The following is a 14,147-nucleotide window of genomic DNA, read 5'->3' on the forward strand; positions in this document are numbered from 1 at the left end:
CCATTGGGTGCAAATAACAACAGACCAATGGGTACTGGCAACAATATCTCGAGGTTACCAACTCAATTTCCTCTCAATTCCAAGAGATTCTCCTCAGAGACCTATGTATCTAACCGAAAATCACAAAACCCAATTACAAGTAGAATTATCCACCCTTCTGAGAGCCAGAGCAGTAGAGCGGGTGCCCTGGACTCAGCAGGGCAGAGGATTCTATTCCTGTTATTTCCTCATTCCAAAGAAAACCGGAGGCCTATGTCCCATCCTAGACCTCAGAAATCTCAACAAATTTCTGAAGAAAGAAAAGTTCAGGATGGTTTCTCTAGGCACCATGCTTCCACTTCTTCAAACAGGAGATTGACTTTGTTCTCTGGATCTTCAAGACACTTAAGCTCACATTACAATATTCCCTCCTCGTCGCAAGTATCTGCGCTTCATGGTAGGTCATCAACATTTGCAGTACAGAGTACTGCCATTCTGCTCCCAGAGTATTCACCAAATGTCTGGCAGTAATAGCAGCACACTTGCACAAGAAAAGTGTCCATGTCTTCCCATATCTGGATGACTGGCTCATCAGAAGTCAATCTCAACAGGGAGCTCTGGCTTCTCTCAGTTTAACAATTACTCTACTTCACTCAATGGGCTTTCTCATCAATTATCAAAAATCCCACCTCACTCCGTCTCACCTGCTTCAATTCATCGGAGCAGAATTGACCACCATCCTCTCAAAGGCTTTTCTACCAGAGGATCGAGCAGAAACACTTTCCCTACTGGCAAACTCAATTCACTCAAAGAAACAAGCAACAGCTCATCAGTTTCTAACCTTACTAGGCCACATGGCCTCCACAGTTCATGTCACTCCTATGGCAAGACTCGCCATGAGGGTAACCCAATGGACTTTAAGATCTCAATGGATCCAAGGCAATCAACCACTGTATTCTCCAATTCAAGTAACCCACCAGCTATGTTCATCTCTACTTTGCTGCGCAAACAAGGACAATTTGCGCAAGGGCCTACCCTTCCAACAACCAGTCCCACAGATAACTTTAACTACAGATGCGTCCACCTTGGGTTGGGGAGCTCACATAAACAATGTCCAAACCCAGGGTACTTGGACAAAACTCGAAGCAACATTTCAAATCAATTTCCTGGAGCTTCGAGCTATACGTTATGTGATTCATGCGTTCAAGGACTGCCTTTCACACAAGACTGTTCTAATCCAAACGGACAACACAGTAGCCATGTGGTACATCAATAAACAGGGAGGTAGGGGCTCGTATCTCCTTTGCCAAGAAGCTGCACAGATTTGGGACTGGGCCCTGACACACTCCATGTTTCTCCGGGCCACTTATCTGGCAGGCATTCACAATGTAGTGGCGGATCGACTCAGTCGTCAGTTCCAACCACACGAGTGGTCCCTGGATTCCTCAGTAGTGACCAGGATATTTCAACGTTGGGGACAACCAACAATAGACCTCTTTGCGTCACACCTGAATCACAAAGTGGACAAATTCTACGCTCTGCACAGGCAGAATCACCAACTAGCCAAGGACGCCTTTGCTCGCCCTTGGAACTCAGGCCTTCTATACACGTATCCTCCGATACCACTCATAACCAAAACTCTAGTGAAGCTGCAACAGGACAAGGGGTCCATGATACTCATAGCCCCATATTGGCCTCGACAAGTATGGTTTCCCACACTTCTAGACCTCTCGATCAGGGATCCCATTCGCCTAGGGGTAGCTCCCACTCTCATAACTCAGGATCAGGGTCGGTTGTGCCATCCCAACCTTCAGTCCCTATCCCTGACAGCATGGATGTTGAAAGCTTGATTTTACAACCACTCAATCTTTCAACCAATGTATCTCAAGTGCTTATAGCTTCACGTAAACCTTCAACACGAAAGAACTATTCTTCGAAATGGAAAAGGTTTACTTTGTGGTGCAGCCAAAAGAGTATTGATCCTTTCACCTGCCCCACAACTTCTCTACTAGACTACTTATGCCATTTTTCAGACTCTGGTCTCCAGACTTCATCTGTAAGAGTCCATTTAAGTGCAGTCTCAGCTTACCATAACAAGATGGGAGATGCACCAGTATCCACACAATCTCTTGTCAGTAGATTTATAAGAGGTTTAATTCAACTTAAACCACCAATTCGGCCACCAGTCACAGAATGGGGCCTGAATCTGGTCTTAACAGGACTCATGCGTTCTCCTTTTGAACCCATGAATTCCTGTGATCTTAAATTTCTCACATGGAAGACCATTTTCCTCATAGTCATTACATTGGCTAGAAGGGTTAGTGAGTTACAAGCACTTGTCACGTACTCACCCTATACAAAATTCCTACATGACAGAGTGGTTCTCCGAACACATCCAAAATTCCTACCCAAGGTAGTTACAGAATTCTATTTGAACCAATCCATAGTTTTACCCACATTCTTTCCAAGACCTCATTCACACCAAGGAGAACGAGCCTTACATACTTTGGACTGTAAACGTGCACTAGCATTTTACTTAGACCGTACTGCAGTCCATAGGAAATCCACTCAACTCTTTGTATCTTATGATCCAAACAAACCAGGTAAAGCAGTGGGTAAACATACTCTCTCCAACTGACTAGCAGATTGCATACAGTTTTGCTATGAAAAAGCAGGCCTTCCTCTCCAAGGGCGAGTAAAGGCGCATCCAGTAAGAGCAATGTCAACCTCAGTAGCACACTATCGTTCAGTGCCAATTCTTGACATATGTAAAGCAGCAACATGGAGTTCTCTTCACATCTTTGCAGCTCATTACTGTTTAGACAAAGAAGGACGACAAGATTCAGCCTATGGACAATCTGTCTTAAAGAATTTGTTTCCAGTTTAATCCCAACTCCTTCTACATCCAACCTGCTGTGATCTTCGGCTGCCTCATTTACTTCAACAATACTTCACTGTTGCTTCACTACAAAATGACTCAGCCTCTAGCTTGCTAATCACCCACATGTGAGGACTAGCATCCTGCTTGTTCTGGGATAAAGCAAAATTGCTTACCTTGTAATAGGTGTTGTCCCAGGACAGCAGGATGTAGTCCTCACGAAACCCATCCGCCTCCCCGCGGAGTTGGGACTGATACGTTTTATTATTTTATTTTTTGCTAAAGCTTATTGCTACATATGAGACTGAAGAGAGACCCCTGTGGCAGAGAATATCATGGCATGCTGGGCATGCTCAGTGGCCTCACAGGGCCAGTCAAATATTTCTAGAAACTTTGACAGAAAGCTTTCCCGCATAGGACTCCATCAATGATGTCACCCACATGTGAGGACTACATCCTGCTGTCCTGGGATAACACCTATTACAAGGTAAGTAATTTTGCTTTCTCTTTATTCTCCCTTCCTTCACTAATAATCCCTAGTATTCTATTAGCTTTCTTGGCTGCTGCTACACATTGAGCAGAAGATTTCAACTTATTAACAATGACGCCTAGATCCATTTCCTTAATGGTGATTCCTAATGCAGAACCTTGTGTTTTATATTTATAATTTGGGCTATTCTTCCCTAAGTGCACTTGTCTGCATTAAATTTAATTTGCAATTTGCATGCCCAGTCTTCCAGTTTTGCAAGGTCCTCTTGCAATTTCTCACAGTCCTCTTGTAATATAACAACTTTGAATAATTTTGTGTCATCAGCAAATTTGATTACCTCACTTGTTATACAGACTCCCCCGCCAACACACATACACTTTTTAACCTTACCTGATGTAAAAAGGACGAAGCTAAATGCTTCTAAGAGGGAACTCTGTCAACTTTAACATAAGTGTCCTGTTTAAAGTAGACCACAGCCTTATGTCTAATTGTTTCTCTGAGTAACATACTCATTTATCTGGTAAAGTCAGCCCCTTTATTTTCAAAGTACAACCAGAAAACTCAAAATGAGTGATTTAAAAGCAATATAAAAATCTAATTCCCACCCCCCCCCCCCATTTACGCTATTACCCAGGAGACATGCTCGACAGGTCTAGCAGTGCCAGTCTGTAACCCACAGTCAGAGAGAAACAAAATATCACCCCAACTCATACCATCTCTTGCCAAAATAAGAAATATCTGAAAAATCATCAAAATGGAAAAAGGGGGGAGAGAGATGGACAGAGAAGTCAATGTGAAAAAAAATAAGACTAGATAGGAGAAGGTAGAGAAAAGAAGAATCAGAAAATTCTCAAAATTCTCCTCTGACCAACCCATAAAAAGTCTGAATAAATAAGACAATAAAGGATCAGAATACCATAGAGCAATTTAGGTGAGTGTTACAACCATTCTCCATGAGGACAAAGTATAAAAGAAAGGTACACAAGACAGCCAAAGAAGACAGAAGTGTCAAAGAATAACCTCCCACAATCCCATCCCAAAGAAAAGCAGTTATAAGATCAGAAGTGGCCCATAATGGGACTCAGTCAACAACACAAAAGAGGTGGAAAAGGCCAAGAACATCGTCTCAGAGAGAAAAAGAAAAAACAGCCCAAGTGCAGCTAAAGGTGAAGTTAATCAGGAGCAGATTGATCCATTTTTAACATAGTAACAGTAATGATGGCAGAAAAAGACCAAAATGGTCCATCCAGTCTGCCCAGCAAGCTTCCCAAGGTAGTAACTGCCCCTCCGTTCAAGTTACCCCCATGTTTCTCTTAAGGTTAGTAACTGCCGCTTTGTGCAGGTTACCCCCATGTTTCTCTTAAGGGTATTAACTGCCGCTCCATGCCGGTTTAGCTTTTTTATTTATTCCCATCCTCCAGCCTTTTAGGGATCCACAGTGTTTATCCCATGTCCCTTTGAAATCCTTCACAGTTTTAGTCTTCACCACTTCCTCCAGAATGGTATGCCAGGCACCCACCACCACACTCTCAGTGAAGAAATATTTCCTGATATTTGTTCTAAGTCTTCCTCCCTGGAGTTTTAAATCGTGACCTCTAGTTCTACTAAATTGTTTCCAATGGAAAAGGTTTGTTGACTGCCATGGATCATTGTAACTCCCTACTAATAGGAATACCCTTCTCTTCCCTCAAACCACTCCAAATACTTCAGAACTCCGCTGCTAGAGTTCTAACTGGAACAAAAAGAAATGACCATATTACGCCCATTCTGTCTTCTCTTCACTGGCTCCCCATTACTGCAGGAATCAAATACAAATCCATGACTATCATCCACAAAATTCTTAACAATGATCATCAAGGGCTAAATACCCTTAACATAACTCTTCAAAACTTCTCAAGAAATCTACGATCCAATAACTCAAACTACTTATTAACCCCCACCATCAAAGATGCTCATTTAACATCAACAAGAGAGAGAGCCTTCTCCATCGCCTCTCCCAATCTTTGGAACACTCTACCTGAAGACCTGAGAACTCAACACAACATAAAAACCTTCAAAAAAGACCTAAAAACTACTGATTCACAAATTCTTCACGGACCCCCAATCATCTGCTCATACCAACTCTCAAATGAACTAATTATAATCTACAATCTAATATTTTCCCTCCTCTTCCAACCTTATATTACTTCCTAGAACTGTTATATTATGTTTATTACTGTATTGTTCACCTTGTTATAAGAATATCTCAAACTTCCATGAAAATTTATTCACTATGTAAACCGTTATGATGGCTTTTTCGAATAAGGGTATATAAAACTCTTCAAATAAATAAATTAAAACCTTTCAAGTATCTGAAGGTCTGTATCATATCACCCCTGCTTCTCCTCTCCTCCAGGGTATACATATTCAGGTTCTTCAACCTCTCCTCATATGTCATTCAATGGAGACCACCCACCATTTTGGTCGCCCTTTTCAATACATTTATAAATCATCTGGAAAAGGAAGTGATGAATGAGGTGATCACTGTCTCCTTTGAGATATGGTCTCCAGAACTGAGCACAGTACTCCAGGTGAAGACTCACCAAGGACTTGTACAAGGGGATTATCACTTCCCTTTTCTTACTAGATATTCCTCTCTCTATGCAACCCAGCATTCTTCTGGCTTTGGCTATCGCCGTGTCACAGTGCTTCATCGACTTTAGGTCATTAGACACTATCACCCCAAGGTCTCTCTCCTGCTCTGTGCACATCAGCCCTTCACCCCCCATCAAATACAGTTCTTTTGGATTATCACTCCCCAGATGCATGACTCTGCATTTCTTGGCATTGAATCCCAGCTGCCATATCTTCAACCACTCTTCCAGCTTCCTTAAATCCCATCTCATTCTCTCCACTCCTTCAGGCGTGTCCACTCTGTTGTAGATCTTAGTATCATCCGCAATTAGACAAATTTTACCTTTTATCCCTTCCACAATGTCGCTCACGAAGATGTTGAACAGAACCGGTCCCAACACCAATCCCTGTGGCACTCCACTTAACGCCATTCTCTCTTCAGAGTAGGTTCCATTTACCATCACCCGTTGTCTTCTATCCATCAACCAGTTTGTAATCCTCGCTAACACCTTGGAGCTGACTCCCAAGCTTCTCATTTTGTTGATGAGTCTTCTGCGTGGGACCGTATCAAAAGTTTTACTAAAATCCAAGTAAATTACATCGAGTGCTCTTCCCTGATCCAGTTCTGTAGTCACCCCATCAAAGAAATCAATTAGATTTGTCTGACAGGACCTTCCCCTGGTGAATCCATGCTGCTTCTGATCGAGCAACCCACCGTATTGTAGATATTACACTATCCTTTCCTTCAGCAGAGTCTCTCATTCATTTTCCCACCACAGAGGTGATACTAATCGGCCTGTAGTTTCCAGCCTCTTCTCTGCTCCCATTCTTGTGAAGTGGGACCACCAACGCTCTTCTCCAGTCACTAGGCACTATACCCTTTTCCAAAGATCTATTGAACAGGTCACACAGTTGACCTGCTAGCACATCTCTGAGTTCCCTCCGTATTCTGGGGTGAACCTCATTAGGCCCCATGGCTTTGTCCACTTTCAGTTTTCTTAGCTCTTCCCATACATTATCTTCCGTAAATGGAGTTTCGTCTGCTCCACCCCCGTCTACAGTCTTGATAACAAGTGATGGTCCTTCTCCAGGGTCTTCTTTTGTGAACACTGAACAGAAGTATTTGTTTAATATTTCTGCTAATTCATCATCTCTTTCCACCCATTGATCCTTATCCCCTTTCAATTTCACTATACCAATATATACCTTTCTCCTTTCTCTGATGTATCTGAAAAATGTTTTGTCACCTCGCTTTATCTCCTTGGTAATCCTTTCCTCTGCCTGACTTTTTTCCGTCTTGATTACGTTTTTCATCTCCCTCAGTCTCGCCAGATAATCCTCCCTGTGTTCCACTTTTTGAGATTCTTTATATTTCTTAAAAGCTGCTTTTTTTGCTTTTATTACATCAGCCACCTCCTTTGTAAACCAGATTGGATTCTTGTTTCTCTTACTTTTGTTTACTTTTCTAACATACAAATTTGTTGCTTTTGTAATTGATCCTTTTAGTTTGGCCCACTGTTATTTGACCTCTCCCATTTTCTTCCAGTCTTCAAGTTCTGCCTCCATATATTTCCCCATTTCGACAAAGTCTGTTTTTTTTGAAGTTCAAAACTCAGGTCTTTGTGACACTTCTCCGGATCCTATTTGCAATATCAAACCATACTGTTTGATGATCACTGGTGCTGAGGTGGGTACCCACCCGGACATTAGAGACATTATCCCAGCACTAGGTCAAGTAAAACTTCCTTCTTTGAGGGGTTCCATTACCATTTGTTTGAACAGAGCCCCTTGCAGGGCATCTACTATCTCTCTACTTCTGTTAGATTCTGCAGAAGGGATTCTCCAGTCCATGTCCAGTAGATTAAAGTCACCAATAATCAACACTTCCCCCTTCTTTCCCACCTTTATAATACCTGACTAAGCGCCCCGCCTAGTTTAGGCTTGATATTTTGCCTCTGTTTCTTTGTTTCGTTATTTAGTTTATTCAGTTTTGCTGTCCTTTGTCTCCGGCTAACTTAGCTGCCCAAGTTGCTACCTCCTTGTTATATGTAACTTTCGCTTCTTGTTAAATAGTTGATTAAGTTCTACCCCTTGTTACATGTAAACCGATTTGATTTGATTTGAATTTATTCATGAAGGTCGGTATAGAAAAGTGTTAAATAATGTCTTTGATCAGATCTCTGTCTAGTTCTTCCATTTGAGTCTGAGGCCTGTACACCACTCCAGTAAAAATGGATGTACCATCATCTTTTTTTAGGATGGCCCATAATGCTTCTTCTCTACCCCACTTTCCTTGCAGTTCAGTTGCTTGGGTATTATTTTTCACATAAAGTGCTGCTCCTCCCCCTTTTTTGTCCTTTCTGTCATTCCTTAACAAGTTATAGCCCGGTATGGCTGTATCCCAGTCATGAGAATCCGTGAACCATGTCTCCGTGACAGCAACAATGTCCAAGTCTGCCTCCACTGGCTAAGGAGACTGGCTGTTCTTTATTTTAATTCTTAGCCCTAGAAAGCAGACAAAATGGCTCTCTTTCAGGTTTAAATTTCAATTTTGCCCCTTTCTAACAGACAAGGCACAATCTTTTGCAAATATAAAGCCCTATTATATCTGAGGTGTCCGAAGATGATAGTCACAGCTTCTTCCTTGAATTATGGCGATGACGTCTTCTTAGAGATACTTCTGTCCACTTCAGTGCCAAAGGTGACAAAGGGCCCTTGCTGGGTTTCATTCTACCAGCTAGCCAACCATTGTGTCCTTGCATACATCCAGATCTATAATTATAGTCCTTTCCATGAAAAGAGAACTGTAAGTTAAACGTGAAGCTCCATTGATATTTGATACCCTTATCTCTGAGTAAAGAAGTATGCAGGTGGAAACTTTCATCGTTCCAAAGTATATTGAGAAAGATCTAAAAGATTTGCACCTTTACCCCTTTGATTGATATATCCTTAGTACTTACCAGAATTTTGGGACGAGCTGGTTTATCCTCAAGCAATGGTTCTAGGAAACTTCTGACCTTCAATCTGTGGTCTCCCTAGCCTGTGTGCTCTGTCAAAATTTACAAAATGATCTGCAAATCCTAGCACAAAAGCATGGCAATGTCTTCCTGATCATCATTTTCAGGAACAGAGTACTGTTTCTTTACTTTAAATATTCTTAGCAGTCCTTAAGCACCCTTGCAGTTTTCTCAATCTCCTTCATTCTCTTGTAGAAGTATGCAGTTGAATCAGTTTGCCCACCAGTATACACTTTGTTCACAGTGACCCTCTCTTTCAGACCTTTAATCTCATCTTTAAAATCAATGATAGCATTTTTAACATCCATTCTAAGGAGCTTGATTTCCTTTACACGTTCAGTGATTACAGTGATTACAGATTCAGCCACTATACCAGTTTTATTTAGGTTCCACCACTGATTTAGAGTTGAATATCTCAGAAGAGTCATTAGGGAGTTCTGAAGGCCCCTTTGAAGAACTGCTAAATTTAGGTAATGTGGCAGGATAAGATAGCTTTGACTCAATCAACACAATAAGAAAGAGCCACTACAGTATTGGGTCCAGCAATGCACAAGAAAAAATTTATTTATTTATTTATTTATAGATTTTTATATACCGCAGTACGTATAGATATACATCACCGCGTTTACATATAACAATAACTTAGCAACAGGCTTTACAATTGACATTATTAAAAAATATTAATTAGGAATAATTACAAAAAACAGTATAAACGGAAAGACAGGCTGTACAGGATGAATTCTGGATGTCCAAAATACAAGGGGGGAGAGGGATATCAAACCTCAGCCATCAAAACAAGAAATTACAGAAAGGCACGCCAAATGAAACGCCTACCTTCACGACATGGTGTGCAACAATTGAAAAAATGAACTAGACAGGGCAGCATTACCTAGAGCCTGTTTAGCTCAGAATAGAACAGTCCTGTCTTTTATAGGCATGAAAGCATTGAGGCACATTTCAAAGAGCCAGGGGACGTCCAGCTCACAGCAGTAAGACAGTATTGCAAAATGAAGAGACACACAAAACTGGACAGCACATTAAGGCAGTGACTATTTGCAGTTCATCAGCTCTGCAGAAGTTCCAAATCCACACTCAGGGATAGCATGCCTAGGGTAGGCGACACTTCTTGGGTCCAATAAGAGAGCACACACATTCACTTAGGCCTGTGAGCAGCAGTGCTGCAGGAGCAATCAGATGTCATTCAGGAGAGACACACCAGAGGAAGAAGCCATGCTCAGTCTGACAGAACAATGAAACACAGCAAGAACAAGCTACATGTTGATTAGTTGTGGCAGCAGTAGACCTCCATGCAGTGGCTTGGACACGCAGGGGAGCAGAGAGATGAATAGAAAAAAGAAAGCACATTCAGCACTGTCACAGTAGCTAGCCAAATGTCCCATCCCCTCCCACCCCTAGGGAACAGGTATAAAAATCACATCAATTATCAGTTAAAGCCCCATCATAGTAGTAAAAATAGACAGGGTAAAAAAGTGTCAAGAGTCTTCAGAGAGAGGGGATTATACTGCCATTTCAGAAGTAGCTGTCTAGCACACTCATCTTTCCTATTTTTATCGAAACTTAGTATTACTGATTACTTGTAAATCATTACTTTTTAACTGAAATGAAACTTGAGCACTTATAGCTGGGCATGTATTGGCATTCTCCATTTCTGTATAGTTTGCAGTCATTTTGTATAGCAAGCATATTAGCTATCCAGCTAGACATTCATATCAAAGTAGCCGTTTTGGATAGGCAGTTATACAAAGCTTATTTATTTCCTTCAACTCTACCCTCTAACCTTGAGCAGTATAGATGGATTGCAATGATCTACTACTAACTTGCAAAAATATGTGAATTGTATGTAACTCTGAGCTTGGGAATCCCCATTTCTGTGGCTGAGCTTGTTTTGCTTGTCCACAGCAAAAACAGAGTTGCTTATCTGTAACAGGTGTTTTCTGTAAACAGCAGGTTAAATCAGCCATATGATCCCTTCTTACCTCCCCTTTAGAGTTGAAGCTTAGCACGTTAATAGTAAAAAGATTCGCACAGCAGATGGTTCCATGTAAAGTTTCACACATGCTCTGAAAGACCATCTCGATCTTTCTGAGCTCTGAGAGCTTTGCCATCTGTGTGCCATTGGTTGATGTCACCCACTTGTATTGTTGATTTATCCTGCTGTCTACGGAGAACATTTGTCCAGGTAAGCAACAGCATTCTCCTCCTTTCTAAGACTCTTCTAGGTTTTGTTTTTTTTATTTTTATTTGCATGTGTGTTTATTTTCTAATTACCTGGAGCTGTAGTCATCTATCAGTGAGTCCAGAATACAAATGGGAAACCATATCAGGCTGAAATTGTAGTCAGAAGCTAGTGGTTTTGTTTTTAGGAAAGTTTTCTGTCAGTTATATAACCAGAAAATCTGATTTTCAAGACTTTTAATGCAATTAGAGGTATGACTTATGCTAAATAAACACCTAGGATGTGGGAATTTGTTCTTTCTTATTGAGGAAGACAAATGTAGCCTACCTGTTTCTCTTTACTGTTGTTTGAGGGAAATGAATCCTGGACAGATTTTCTTTTATTCTCTTGCAGATTACCTATCGACTGCGTCATCTCCTTCGTGCAAGGTGTGACTCTACACCTGTGACCAACAGTGTTCAATTTCACTGTGATGCCAACATGTGGGCGCAAAATATTTTTAATTTAGGTAGGATATTATCACACCAAGATGCTCGTTTGTGCAAAATTATCTGTAAGGTGGTGGGAACAAGAAATGCCACATTCCCAAAAGAAGGAACTTACTGAAGATTTGGAAAAGTTTGTTCTTATAACAGTGTGTATGATGTGTATTTATTATTGCAAAATTATGTGTAGTGTTTGACTCTTACAAAAGACTATCTTCATGTTGGTTTTGTTCACTGTAAATGTGTCAGTGAAATTTTGGGGTTTTGTGTTGTCTCTCTTTTTCTTCTGATCCTCTTAATCTCTTTGTGTTCTTTCACTTATGGCCTAAATTACTTAGCTTTTTATTTTCCATAGATACAAAAGGTAAAGAAAACTTTTAAATTGGGTTCTTAGTGTCCTTAGTTAGGGATCTGCATTTGTTAGGCTATTCGTTTCAGCCCTGTGCATGTATCTCCCGATTGGAAGGTGCGGGCACAAACTGATTGTGCACGGACGTTCAGGTAGATGCCCACATGCGCGCATACCAGCAGTTTTGTGCACGTACATTCCAATTGGGAGATATGTGCACACGGGCCAAAACGAATGAAATGAATAGCCTTAAAAAAAAAAAAAAAAAAAAAAAAAACCAAATGTACATCCCTATCCCTAGTTTAGCATTTTAGATGTGTTTTAAATTTGTTTTATTATGCCCTCATAAGAACATAAGAAATTGTCATGCTGGGTCAGACCAAGGGTCCATCAAGCCCAGCATCCTGTTTCCATCAGAGGCCAAACCAGGCCACAAGAACCTGCAATTACCCAAACACCAAGAATATCCCACGCTACTAATGCAATTAATAGCAGTAGCTATTCCTTAAATAAACTTGATTAATAGCAGTTAATGGACTTCTCCAAGAACTTATCCAAACCTTTTTTGAACCCAGCTACTCTAATTGCATTAAACACATCCTCTGGCAACAAATTCCAGAGCTTAATTGTGCATTGAGTGAAAAAGAATTTTCTCTGATTAGTCTTGCTAACTTCGTGGAATGCCCCCTAGTCCTTCTATTATCTGAAAGTGTAAATAACTGATTCACATCTAGTTGTTCAAGATCTCTCATGATTTTAAACACCTCTATCATATCCCCACTCAGCTGTGTCTTCTCCAAGATAAACAGCCCTAACCTCTTCAGCCTTTCCTCATAAGGGAGCTGTTCCATCCCCTTTATCATTTTGGTTGCCCTTCTCTGTACCTTCTTCATCGCAACTATATCTTTTTGGAGATGCGGTGACCAGAATTGTACACAGTATTCAAGGTGCAGTCTCAACATGGAGCGATACAGAGGCATTATGACATTTTCTGTTTTATTAACCATTCCCTTCCTAATAATTCCTAACATTCTGTTTCCTTTTTTGACTGTTGCAGCACACTGAGCCAATGATTTTAAAGTATTATCCACTATGATGCCTAGATCTTTTTCCTGGGTGGTAGCTCCTAATATGGAACCTAACATTGTGTAACTACAGCAAGGGTTATTTTTCCCTATATGCAACACCTTGCACTTGTCCACATTAAATTTCATCTGCCATTTGGATGCCCAATCTTCCAGTCTTGCAAGTTCCTCCTGTAATGTATCACAATTCGCTTGTCATTTAACTACTCTGCATAATTTTGTATCATCCGCATATTTGAAAACCTCACTCATCGTATTCCTTTCCAGATCATTTATATATATATATATATATATATATATATATATAGAAAAGCACCGGTCCAAGTACAGATCCCTGAGGCACTCCACTGTTTACCCTTTTCCACTGAGAAAATTGACCATTTAATTCTACTCTGTTTCCACGAAGGACATAGCCTCCTATCCCATGACTTTTTAGTTTTTTTAGAAGCCTCTCGTGAAGAACTTTGTCAAATGCCTTCTGAAAATCCAAGTACACTACATCTACTGGTTCACCTTTATCCACATGTTTATTAACCCCTTCAAAAAAATGAAGTAGATTTGTTAGGCAAGACTTCCCTTGGGTAAATCCATATTGACTGTGTTCCATTAAACCATGTCTTTCCATATGCTCTACAATTTTGATCTTTAGAATAGTTTCAACTATTTTTCCCAGCACTGAAGTCAGGCTCACTGGTCTATAGTTACCCAGATCGCCCCTGGGGTTACATTGGCCACCTTCCAGTCTTCAGGTACAATGGTTAATTTTAATGATAGGTTACAAATTTTAACTAATAGATCAGAAATTTCATTTTTGAGTACCTTCAGTACCCTAGGATGCATACCATCCAGTCCAGGTGATTTGCTACTCTTTAGTTTGTCAATCTGGCCTACTACAACTTCCAGGTTCACAGTGATCAGTATTAAGTCTTGGAGTATATTAGACCAGCTAGCAGAAACAAAACTTACACATTTTGCTTAGAATCCTCTTCCTTTTTGTGACTTCCCCCATTCTTTGACTGGTCTAGTTAGAGGAAGGACTCAAAGAGCATTGGTA

The 14,147-nt window shown here is 40.7% G+C and overlaps 1 protein-coding gene across 1 annotated transcript in view; it reads left to right on the forward strand.

Annotated features, from left to right (window-relative positions):
• The window catches only part of TRIM24 (tripartite motif containing 24), a 622,654-nt gene that overhangs the window by 288,132 nt on the left and 320,375 nt on the right, over positions 1 to 14,147 (forward strand). The window contains 1 exon segment of the mRNA XM_029599765.1: positions 11,568 to 11,682. Within this exon segment, the coding sequence (XP_029455625.1) occupies positions 11,568 to 11,682 (115 nt within the window).

Source organism: Rhinatrema bivittatum, chromosome 4 (assembly GCF_901001135.1).
Source record: "Rhinatrema bivittatum chromosome 4, aRhiBiv1.1, whole genome shotgun sequence".
Lineage (NCBI taxonomy): Eukaryota > Metazoa > Chordata > Amphibia > Gymnophiona > Rhinatrematidae > Rhinatrema > Rhinatrema bivittatum.